General features: G+C 52.1%; 2 protein-coding genes across 2 annotated transcripts; one reads left to right on the top strand and one right to left on the bottom strand.

The window, feature by feature from the left end:
• Positions 1-4556: 4556 nt before the first annotated feature.
• On the top strand, positions 4557-7815 carry LOC119291591 (adenylosuccinate synthetase, chloroplastic-like). Its single transcript, XM_037570372.1, has 4 exons — positions 4557-4870; positions 5993-6685; positions 6761-7072; positions 7322-7815. Exons 1-4 carry the CDS (start codon positions 4583-4585, stop codon positions 7490-7492), a joined length of 1464 nt encoding a protein of 487 aa, XP_037426269.1. The 5' UTR covers positions 4557-4582; the 3' UTR covers positions 7493-7815.
• Positions 7816-7944: 129 nt separating this feature from the next.
• On the bottom strand, positions 7945-9141 carry LOC119291592 (dehydration-responsive element-binding protein 2E-like). The gene has a single exon (XM_037570373.1). It carries the CDS (start codon positions 9139-9141, stop codon positions 8194-8196), a length of 948 nt encoding a protein of 315 aa, XP_037426270.1. The 3' UTR covers positions 7945-8193.
• Between the last annotated feature and the right edge of the window lie 1723 nt (positions 9142-10864).

The following is a 10864-nucleotide window of genomic DNA, read 5'->3' as shown; positions in this document are numbered from 1 at the left end:
TTTCCTAGCCATAGACATGTGTTGTCATTTGATGAACGGGATCACATCATTAGGAGAATGATGTGATGGACATGACCCATCCATTAGCTTAGCATTATGATCGTGTCAGTTTCATTGTTACTGCTTTCTTCATGACTTATACAAGTTCCTCAGACTATGAGATTATGCAACTCCCGAATACAGGAGGAACACTTTGTCTGCTAACAAACGTCACAACGTGAATGTGTGATTATAAAGGTGCTCTACAGGTGTCTCCGAAGGTGTTTGTTGGGTTGGCATATATCGAGATTAGGATTTGTCACTCCGTGTTTCAGAGAGGTATCTCTGGGCCCTCTCGGTAATACTCACCACTATAGGCCTTGCAAGCATTGTGACTAATGAGTTAGTTGCGGAATGAAGTATTACAGAACGAGTAAAGAGACTTGCCGGTAACGAGATTAGGTATGATGATACCGACGATAGGATCTCGGGCAAGTAACATACCGATGACAAAGGGAACAACGTATGTTGTTATGTGGTTTGACCGATAAAGATCTTCATAGAATATGTAGGAGCCAATATGAGCATCTAGGTTCCGCTATTGGTTATTGACCGGAGATGTGTCTCGGTCATGACTACATAGTTCTCGAACCCGTAGGGCCCGCATGCTTAACGTTCGATGACGATTTGTATTATGAGTTATGTGATTGGATGACCGAAGTTTGTTCAGAGTCCCGGATGAGATCACGTACGTGATGAGGAGTCTTGAAATGGTCGAGACATAAAGATCAATATATTGGAAATTTGGAATGCTATATTCGGACATCGGAAAGGTTCCGAGTGATTCGGATATTTTTCGGAGTACCGGAGAGTTACGGGAATTTACCGGGGAAAGTAATGGGCCTTAATGGGCCATACGAGAAAGGAGAGAAGGGCCTCAAGGGGTGGCCACACCCCCCCATGGGCTGGTCCGAATTGGACTAGGAGGGGGCGGCACCCCCCTCCTTCCTTCTCCCCTCTTCTTCCTTCCCTCCTTCTCCTACTAGGAATAGGAAAGAGGAGGAGAATCCTACTTGGACTGGGGAGTCCTAGTAGGATTCCCCACATCTGGTGCGCCTCCTTGGGCCGGCCACCTCTTCCCTCCCCTTCTTTATATACGTGGCCATGGGGCACCCCATAGACACACAAGTTGACAATTGTTTTAGCCGTGTGCGGTGCCCCCCTCCACAGTTACACAACTCGGTCATATCGTTGTAGTGCTTAGGTGAAGCCCTGCGCCTTCATCATCACCGTCGCCATGCCGTCATGCTGACGGAACTCTCCCTCGGCCTCAACTGGATCAAGAGTACGAGGGACGTCATCAAGCTGAACGTGTGCTGAACGCGGAGGTGCCGTACATTCGGTACTTGATCGGTTAGATCGAGAAGAAGTTCGACTACATCAACCGCATTATTGAAACGCTTCCGCTTTCGGTCTACGAGGGTACGTGGACACACTGTCCCCTCTCGTTGCTATGCATCACCTAGATAGATCTTGCATGATCGTAGGAATTTTTTGAAATTACCGTGTTCCCCAACAGGTGGTGTAGTCGATGAGCCAGTCCTCCGGCTTGACGGTGCCGTTGTACTTGGGGGTGTGGAAGCGTGAAACCTTTGTGGAAAGGCTCATCCTGAATGCATGGGCCAAAACAAGCCGGCCGAACTGCGTTGTTCTCCTCCAGCTCCAAGGAGAGAGCGAGCTGGTCGAGGCGGTGGTGAGCGTCGTTGTCATCGATGGCGCGTGGGCCCAGCCGGCTAGCGACTGCATCACGGGTGGCCGGGTCGGCCGAAGCCGGACGACGGTCGGGTCGCGGGGCAGGGTTGTGTTGGCGTCGATCTTCTGGAGCCGGCTCGTCGGCCAAGCCACCGGCGGTTGCTGAAGCGCGGTTGCGCCGGGTCCGGTGCGTCCAGAATGGGCTTCACCGGCGGCGAAGACACCATGTTCTGCTGGTCCTCGAGGTCGTCGGCGCGGTGCGAGCCAGATCCCGCGGGCTTGTTGAGCTGGTTGAGGCGGTCCTGCTGCGCGTTAGCCGCGTCGAGGAGGTCGTTCACCCGCTTCAGGCAGTCCTTCAGTTCCTCGCCCTAGAGCTGGTCCAGGTCGAAGCGGCCGCCTTGGCGGCACGCATGTTCTTCATGGGGGTCTCGTAGACGCAAGGGATTACGCCAAGGGCACAGCCGATGGCGGCACCCCAAGCCCGCATGTCAGTGACCCAGCTTGGCGTGAAACCGTAGGCGATGTCGCGCTCCCACTGAGCGGAGTCCAGACGGTGCTGCATGGCGCGAGTGTCTCAGACAAATCCAGCAGGCGCTGGCGATCTTGCTCCAGCCGCGCCTGGGCTTCGGCGGCGTTGGAGGCGTCGACATCGATGATGATGGGGATGCGGAGGCTCTGCATCGTGGCGCTCAGCGGGTCGGCCTCGCGGGCGCGATCCGCCGCGGCCCTCGCTTCGGCGGCCTTCCACGCCGTGCTGGACGAAGAAGAGGCGGTGGCGTTGGTGGCGAATACCTCCACCCAAACACAGAGATCCATTGCCCCGACGGAAGCACCGTTACCGAGGGAGATGGGGGGGTCGGAGATGTCAAGCACCCCGCTGGGGTATTCGTCGACCGCGGGCGCATCAAAGATGCGTAGCGTGGTGAAGGAGGCAGCGAGCATGTCGATGATGTCGTCCGCCAGTGAGACTGGCTCGTCGGCATCGGAGGGGAGCCCCGTTTGCAACGTGACTCCGGCCGGGACCTCGAGCTGCCCCATGATGGGCGCCAACTGTCGTGGTGGGCGCTCGGCAGATGCCAAAGTATGGCTAAAGAGAGGAGGCGGCTCGAGGGCATCGGTGAGCTCCAGAGGCGAGGTCGGCATGAGCGAGCGTGGGATGCAAGACATACCCAGGTTTCAGGGCTCTCCAGAGAGATAACACCCCTAGTCCTACCGAGGTTGGTTTATATGATATGGTACATAGTTGCTCCTAGAGCTATTCGGTGGAAAAAGGAAGACATGCCAAGGCTTAGGTTGTTCCCTCTCCCTGGATTGTGTGTGTGTGTGGGCGTGTGTTCTACTGATCGTCTCGCCCCTGTACATGGAGGCCTTCTGTGGGGTTTGATAACACCCCTAGTCCTACCGAGGTTGGTTTATATGATATGGTACATAGTTGCTCCTAGAGCTATTCGGTGGAAAAAGGAAGACATGCCAAGGCTTAGGTTGTTCCCTCTCCCTGGATTGTGTGTGTGTGTGGGCGTGTGTTCTACTGATCGTCTCGCCCCTGTACATGGAGGCCTTCTGTGGGGTTTCATAGGTCAACCCTCAGGGTTACAATGGTAAAGTTACAAAGCCGTGGGGCCGGGTTGTCATCGTTCGGGAAGCCGGTACTGGGACCCACCGGGTGTCAGGGCTCGCCGGGTTTCCCGGGCGAGGACCCCATGTGCTAGGCGGCACTGTTCTCCGTCTTGTCGGGCGTCACGGAGTGGCCAGGTCGAGTCGGCTATAGTGGCGCTCCGCCTGGTCACCGTCTGCTGTCGTCAGCAGTGACGACGAGAGCGTTGTAGCCACACCGCCCTCGGTCATCAGGGTAGGTGGGGCACTGTTGCCATGCCTCTGTTGGCCAGAGGAGTTGGTGGGGCACTGTTGCCTCGCTCATCTCTGAATGGAGACTCGTCCCATCGTACGACCAGGATGGGACGGGCGCTGACCCATGGACGGGTGAAGGAAAACGCCCAGGGCAGCTGGCTTGTTGGGGAAGCCTTGACGTGCCTGGTTCCGCCGGCTTGCGCTAGCCGGCAGGGCCGGGCTGTTGTCTTGATTGTGTTGAAGAGTTCGGCCGGGTTGGGGGACTCGGCCAAGCATGAACCGGACTGAGGGGCGACACTGGCCCCGACATATAGTCTGTCTAGAATTATAAGCACATAACATTTGAAAAGACCCAGGTTCCATTGCATGCCTGGGGTTCATCTCCCCGACATATAGTCTGTCAAGAATTATAAGCACATAACATTTGAAAACATATCTTGTAAATATATAAACATTAAGATCAGAAGAACATAAAAAGCCATGACAATTAAAGAAACAGATATGATGCATCACCAACATAACCTCAAAATTCATGTTAATTAATTAACAAGGCATAATGTCGCTCATACAGCTGCAAATCCACAGTAAATAATTAACCCTATACAATGAATCACACATGTAAATGTCCATAAAGTGTAAATAAAAACACGAGATAGTATAACAAATGAACAGGAAAATCGTTAGCATGTGAAATTGTAGCCGCTGAAGGACATCAATGGTTGTAAAATTTCCTTTTTCTCTTCTATGAAATAACCAAATGTGTAAGAAAAATATCAGATGGCCAGGATGCTTAGTTGCTTACGGTAAAATCTCTCTTTGGTCGACAGCCAAAGAGCCAAAGAGGATCCGATTCCCCTGTGAAAAAACAAGAGGATCCAATTCCCCACCATTTTTTACCCCTCAAAAAAATATCCCCACCATTTATTACACGTGCCAACGGGATACTTAAACGGAAAAGCAGCGCCCCTCCCCACTGACCGCCGCATCCTAAAACCCTCGCCCCATGTCGCTCTCCACCCTCAACCACCCCGCCGCCGCCGCCGCCGCCTCCGGGCGGGGGAGGTCCTTCTCCCTGGCCGCCCCGGCGCCGTCGACGGTGCGCCTGCCCAGGAGACGGGCCCCCGCTCCCGCCGCCGCGTCCGCGGTCGCGGTGGAGGCGGACGCCGCCGCCGACAGGGTCTCCGCGCTGAGCCAGGTCTCCGGCGTGCTGGGGTCGCAGTGGGGCGACGAGGGGAAGGGGAAGCTCGTCGACGTGCTCGCCCCCCGCTTCGACATCGTTGCGCGTTGCCAGGTGAGGAGATGCGGCTTGGTCTTTGTCGTGCGCTCTGGTTTGACCCCTGTACCAATCATTGTCGATTGAAGCTGCTTGGTAGCACCACTGCGGATTCCAGTCGAGTTTTTTGATATGGTACGCTCGTAGGATGGGATAGTAATAGTTGTTTTGGTGGATCGATTTCTGATCCGGATGTTAGAGTAATCTGGTGTAGAATTCGCCTTCCCAGGGCCTGTTTGGAAGAGGTGTGTTTCTTAGTAGAGCTTTGGTACCGAAGCTTGTACAAAAAATACCCCCAACCCAAAGATGTCAATTCTGGGATTGCTTTGGTTGGAAATTATGCTTACTGAAGCTCATGTACAAAGGGGGTAAAACTGTAAATCTTTTAGCCCGATTTTGTTTAATGGGTTGCATAGATGATGATATTTCTTCTTCTTTTTTACGTTTTGTGGATGCGGGCTGGAATATTGTGCTGGTAATTACAAAAAATTATGTATATTTGATGCTGGTACACATAGTGAACTGTCAAATTTGTGGCCTTCTGAATCTGGTAGGATGAAAGATGGATGTTAGTTTCATGTCCGGTGGATGCTAAATGAAATGAATTGCTTCAACATCTGGTCGTGGATGGTAGTGTGGCGATAAAAGCAGTAAAGCACGAGACCACTTTGTTCCATGTGATTTGGTAATATTATGTGCAATATGTTTTGGTTGGTAAACAATCTGATTTGTTCAACTCACTTAGGCTTGAGGTTTTACCCTAATCTGCACCAGGCCACTGGGGTACTTAGGTTGTTTTGCTTACTCTTTCAATTTCTGAACTAGTGGTGTATCGCTAGTAATCTTTCAACTCGCAGTTTGTTTATAATAAGCCACTATTACTGCTGCTCCTAAAAGGCAATGTCTACATTTTTGTGAGTTTAATATGGCGTCATTCCTTAGATTAGTTTAGATTCCCCTTTCCTCGATTTTTTTATGAATGATTTCTGAATTGTCAAGATAAACTTTGTTTCTGCAATTATCATTTTGTGTTTATTTATGAATAAAATTCTTGGGATGTAGCATTAGTACATCCTTATCAGTTGGTCGCTTCTCTTATGTTTAGTAGCTTGTTTATCTGAGTTCCTACTTTGTTAACAGGGTGGAGCAAATGCTGGACACACCATCTACAACTCTGAAGGCAAGAAATTTGCTCTTCATCTTGTTCCATCCGGTATTCTCCATGAAGGAACACTGTGTGTTGTTGGCAATGGAGCGGTGATCCATGTTCCAGGGTTCTTTGGGGAAATTGATGGTCTTCAATCCAATGGAGTCAGTTGTGATGGGAGAATACTAGTTTCTGATCGGGCCCATTTGCTCTTTGATCTACATCAGACTGTAGATGGACTTAGGGAAGCTGAGCTTGCAAATTCCTTCATAGGAACGACTAAGAGAGGCATTGGACCTTGTTATTCCAGCAAGGTCACTCGAAATGGGCTGCGAGTTTGTGATCTAAGGCACATGGACACTTTTGGGGATAAGCTTGATGTTTTATTTGAAGATGCTGCTGCGAGGTTTGAAGGCTTCAAGTACAGCAAAGGCATGCTCAAGGAAGAGGTTGAGAAGTACAAGAGGTTTGCAGAGCGTTTGGAGCCCTTCATTGCTGACACTGTTCATGTGTTGAATGAATCCATCCGACAGAAGAAGAAAATTCTGGTTGAAGGTGGTCAGGCAACTATGTTGGATATCGATTTTGGAACTTATCCGTTTGTGACTTCTTCTAGCCCTTCCGCTGGTGGAATTTGCACCGGCCTTGGGATTGCTCCTAGGGTTATTGGCGACCTGATTGGAGTTGTAAGTCAAAAGTAGTGTAATCCAGCCCTCATCTATGATATATATTGCTTGTCTAACTCACTATTTTACATGCAGGTAAAAGCTTACACAACAAGGGTTGGCTCTGGCCCTTTCCCTACTGAACTACTTGGAGAGGAAGGTGATGTTCTTAGGAAGGCTGGAATGGAATTTGGAACGACTACAGGTCGCCCAAGACGTTGTGGCTGGCTTGACATCGTTGCACTGAAATACTGCTGTGACATCAATGGGTTTTCCTCTCTAAATCTAACAAAACTTGATGTTCTGTCCGGGTTAGCAGAAATTAAGCTGGGTGTTTCTTATAATAAAATGGATGGAGAGAAACTACAATCCTTCCCAGGGGATCTTGACACCCTGGAGCAAGTACAGGTAAGTGTCATAGTTTGTTCATTGTGTTTTTACATCTCTGAGCAGTACCTTTGCATAATTTATGATTATGCTGCATTTCAGAACTGTTGTTCTTTCTCCGGTTGTAAGATGCGATTTAGTTGCTAATGCACTGGCTTTAGTTCTGTAGTATTGTAAACTGATGTCATTACCAGTTTGGTGGTAACAACTTACACTTAAATGTGAGGATAGACACAGTTCATCTCTCATATGCTTCGTCTTGTGTTTCAGGTCAACTATGAGGTGCTCCCTGGGTGGGACAGTGACATCTCTTCTGTCCGAAGTTACAGTGAACTACCCCAAGCTGCCCGCCGTTATGTGGAGAGGATAGAAGAGCTCGTCGGTGTTCCAGTCCACTACATTGGTGTCGGACCTGGGAGGGATGCTCTGATATACAAGTAATGGGCAAACTCGATTTGGTACTATTGTATCGGACGGAATAATTCAGTCTTAACTAGGCCGATGCGAGCATTGCTGTGTGAGCACACCCTTGATTGCCAATCGTAGCGGGTAATACAATTGACAAGCTACTGGCGGGCGGGGTGATGTAATACCTGCAATAATGATTTCCGGGAAATGTCCCCATATATCACCATAAGGATGCAGTGTTAGAGTTTGGTGGTAACATTTTGTCTTTCGACTCCACCAATCGTTTGGTGGTATTGTCACAATTCACCGTCATATTTTTCGCTGATTATGAATGCTGAATGCTTTCTTGTGGGCAAGTCTGATGTAAGTTTTCACCGTGTTTATTTCGCTAGTTGGGGGTGTCTTTAGCTCCTTATGAGTTGTTATCGCATCGATCTTCTTGCTTTGGATCAAAATCCTTTGACAGTGAGTGATTTCACAATGACCGAAAAGCATGAGCCAGATTTGCGTTGATGCTATCTGGAAGTTCTTTTGAGAAGTCCAATGTATTTTGGTCTCATTTTCCTGGTTGTGGGATTAGCTCATGCGCGCCAAGTTTATTGTGCTTATGCTATTACATGATTCTTCAGATGAAACAGATCTAAAACTTCATGCCAGACTACATGAAGAACTTGGAAGCTAAACCTCTCATCAGATCAGACTGCATGTAGATCGGAAGTCTTAAGAATATGACATCAGATGTCCCATACGGGGATGGGCACGGAGCCGAACTGGTCGAGATCGTCCATGTGGAACGCTCCGTTCACGCCCAGCCCGCCGCCGCCGTGGCCTCCCGCCGCGATATCGGTCATGTCGGCCGCCAGCGCGTCCCAGTCGAACTCCGCGCCGATGCCACTGCCGTTGCCGTCACCGAACCCGAACGCGTCTGCCACCTCGCCGTCGTCCCCGTCGACGCCCTGATGCTTGCCGGCCGCGCTGCCGTCGTCCTCCCCGAGCACGCCGATCTGCTGCAGGAACTCCTTGAGGTCGAGCTGGGGCCTGCCGGCCCCGAAGCCGTCGCAGGGGGGCGCGCTCTCGGCCGCGGCGGTCATCGCCATGGCGTGCTCCAGCTGGGCCTGGAAGCAGGACGCGGAGGGCGGCATGGCGCCGGTGGTCACCGTGGAGGAAGGGGACGAGGCGGCCGGAGGAGGCGGCGGCGGGGGAGGGGTCCTCCTGGAGTGCTGCTGCGGCTTGGCCGGCGAGGAGGAGCTCTTGAGCTCCTGCAGCCTCTGGTGGATGACGTGCACGTTGTGCTGCGCGTTGAGGTTGAGGAGGCCGTAGGCGGGCACGGCGCCCGCGGCGGGGCCCCTGGCGCCGTTCGCGGCCGCGGCGGCCGGGAGCCACCTGATCATGCGCTGCTGCGCGGTGGCGCCCGCGGCGGCGCGGAGGTGCGGCAGGTTGAGGAATGCGTCGGGCCCGTAGAGCCTGCGCGCGGCCTCGTCGTAGGCGAGCGCGGCCTCCTCGGCGGTGGCGAAGGAGCCGAGCCAGATGCGCGCGCGCTTGTTGGGCTCGCGGATCTCCGCCACCCACTTGCCCCACGTCCGCTGGCGCACGCCCCGGTACTCGCACGCCGCGTTCTGCGGCCCGCCCTTGCCCCGCGTCGGCCCCTTCTTCCACGACCGCTTCCGCACGTAGCTCTCCATGAACGACCTCGGCTCCTGCATGCACGACGACGATGACGACGTAAGAGAGCAATATATCCAGGTAGCGCGCGTGGATGGATGGAAGAAATGCGCGAAACTTACGTGCGTGGGAGCGGGGGAATTCGAAGTTTTGAAGTTGGAGTGAGGTTTTGGTTTTGGAGTGTGGGGTGTAGTAGTGGAGTGGGTGAGGGGAGTGTGACGATGGAGCTGATGGAGGGCGCGGGGCATAAGTAGGGTGAGAGAGGAGTGTGATGCATGGCATGAGGTTTAAATGGTGTCACGGCCGGGAGATCGATATGTTGGCACGGCCGTGTCTCGCTTTTGCAAGACCTGTGAGCGTGAGTGAGCTCCCGGTGCATGTGACCGTTAGGGCATCTCTTGGATGCACGATGTAGGAAGCAAAACAAAATGGAAATGGTATTCTAATTAGATCTTCTTCTTCTTCTTCTTCTTCTTCTTCTTCTTCTTCTTCTTCTTACGTATTTGGGCATGATTAAGTTTAGGTTTTGAAATGAGCAAAATACTAGAGTACTACTCCCCCCTTTCTGAAATACCCCTCCCTAAAGTAATATAAGATCGTTTAGATCACTAACAGAGGGAGTATATAAGATCTTTGTGATATTTCAGTATGGACTATATATGGACTAAAATGGGTGAACAAACACACTAAAAAAACGTCTATATACATCTAATTTGGAAAAAAGTTGGAACATCTTATAATTTGAAACAGAGGGAATAACTTAGAGGATTCGCAAAAGTTAGAACATGAATTCGAAATATGTCATTGTCTCCGCCATCATCGTCGTCGTCATGCCAGTTGCGGAAGAAGACCCAGTTTACACGACATCTGTCTCTGATAACAGCATCGCGCTCGCGGCACAAACGCTTGGCCTCCTCCACCACCTTTGTGTTGCTCCTTTCGGCCTTCCGGTGGAGCTCGCGCTCCGACTCGGCAAGTCCGATATGGAGGAGCTGAGTCACGATGACGTCGGTCTGCTTGGTGGTCTTGGACTGGTCGAGGGCCTAGGCCTCTATGAGCACGGGTCCTCCAAGATGTGTAGCGGCGGCATCCAAATCTTTGCAAATACCGCCAAGTGTCGCGCCCAGCGCCGCTCTGCCTCGGTGAGGCGTTTGCAGCCCCTTCAGCAAGGACGATGATGTGTCACGTGACTCACCGCCGCCGAGGTAGTACTCGAGGCCGGTGCACGGCTATGCCTGCTCTACCTTCACGACATACGGTGAGGCAGTGCACCATTTGGCGCCGGGGCTCCAAGGCGGTGGGATAGACAACACCCGACAAGGTGTCCGATATGATGCCACAACTCCACACCGGAGATGGCACCGCAGAGGTCCCTCGTCAACTAACAAGTTCCGCAACGCGTCCCGGGTTGCTGGCCGAACATGTTGTTTGTCTTCGCCACTGAAGTGGATGGTCCTCATCCCCCTTCGAGAGCTTGACCCATTTGAGGCCGCCGTCCTCTTCATCAACAGACTCCTCCTTGATGACAGACAAACCGACTGAGGATGATGACTTCGGAGACCTGTGGCGGCGAGGCGCAGCCGTCGGGCAAGTCTACGGCGATGATGTGTCTCCATGCATCGAAAAGCTCCTCCCGAATCCATGGTCCTGGCATGGTAGCGACTGATGGCTAGGGTTTTGGGAGGGGGTGAAGTGAGAGGGAAGGGGGTTGTAAAAAGGGATGGTGGGGGAGGGGCTGTCGGG

The sequence above is a fragment of the Triticum dicoccoides genome, chromosome 4B, assembly GCF_002162155.2.
Source record: "Triticum dicoccoides isolate Atlit2015 ecotype Zavitan chromosome 4B, WEW_v2.0, whole genome shotgun sequence".
Taxonomy (NCBI): Eukaryota; Viridiplantae; Streptophyta; class Magnoliopsida; order Poales; family Poaceae; genus Triticum; species Triticum dicoccoides.
Note: the sequence above shows the minus strand (reverse complement) of the source record. Positions and strands in the feature narration are given on the sequence as shown.

What these genes read in the sequence shown, in the direction of transcription:
- LOC119291591 (XM_037570372.1), top strand. Translation starts at nt 4,583, where the DNA reads ATGTCGCTCTCCACCCTCAACCACCCCGCCGCCGCCGCCGCCGCCTCC. An exon ending in ACATCGTTGCGCGTTGCCAG is followed by an intron (nt 4,871 to 5,992) that starts GTGAGGAGATGC and finishes CTTTGTTAACAG; the next exon opens with GGTGGAGCAAATGCTGGACA. An exon ending in ACACCCTGGAGCAAGTACAG is followed by an intron (nt 7,073 to 7,321) that starts GTAAGTGTCATA and finishes CTTGTGTTTCAG; the next exon opens with GTCAACTATGAGGTGCTCCC.
- LOC119291592 (XM_037570373.1), bottom strand. Translation starts at nt 9,141, where the DNA reads ATGGAGAGCTACGTGCGGAAGCGGTCGTGGAAGAAGGGGCCGACGCGG.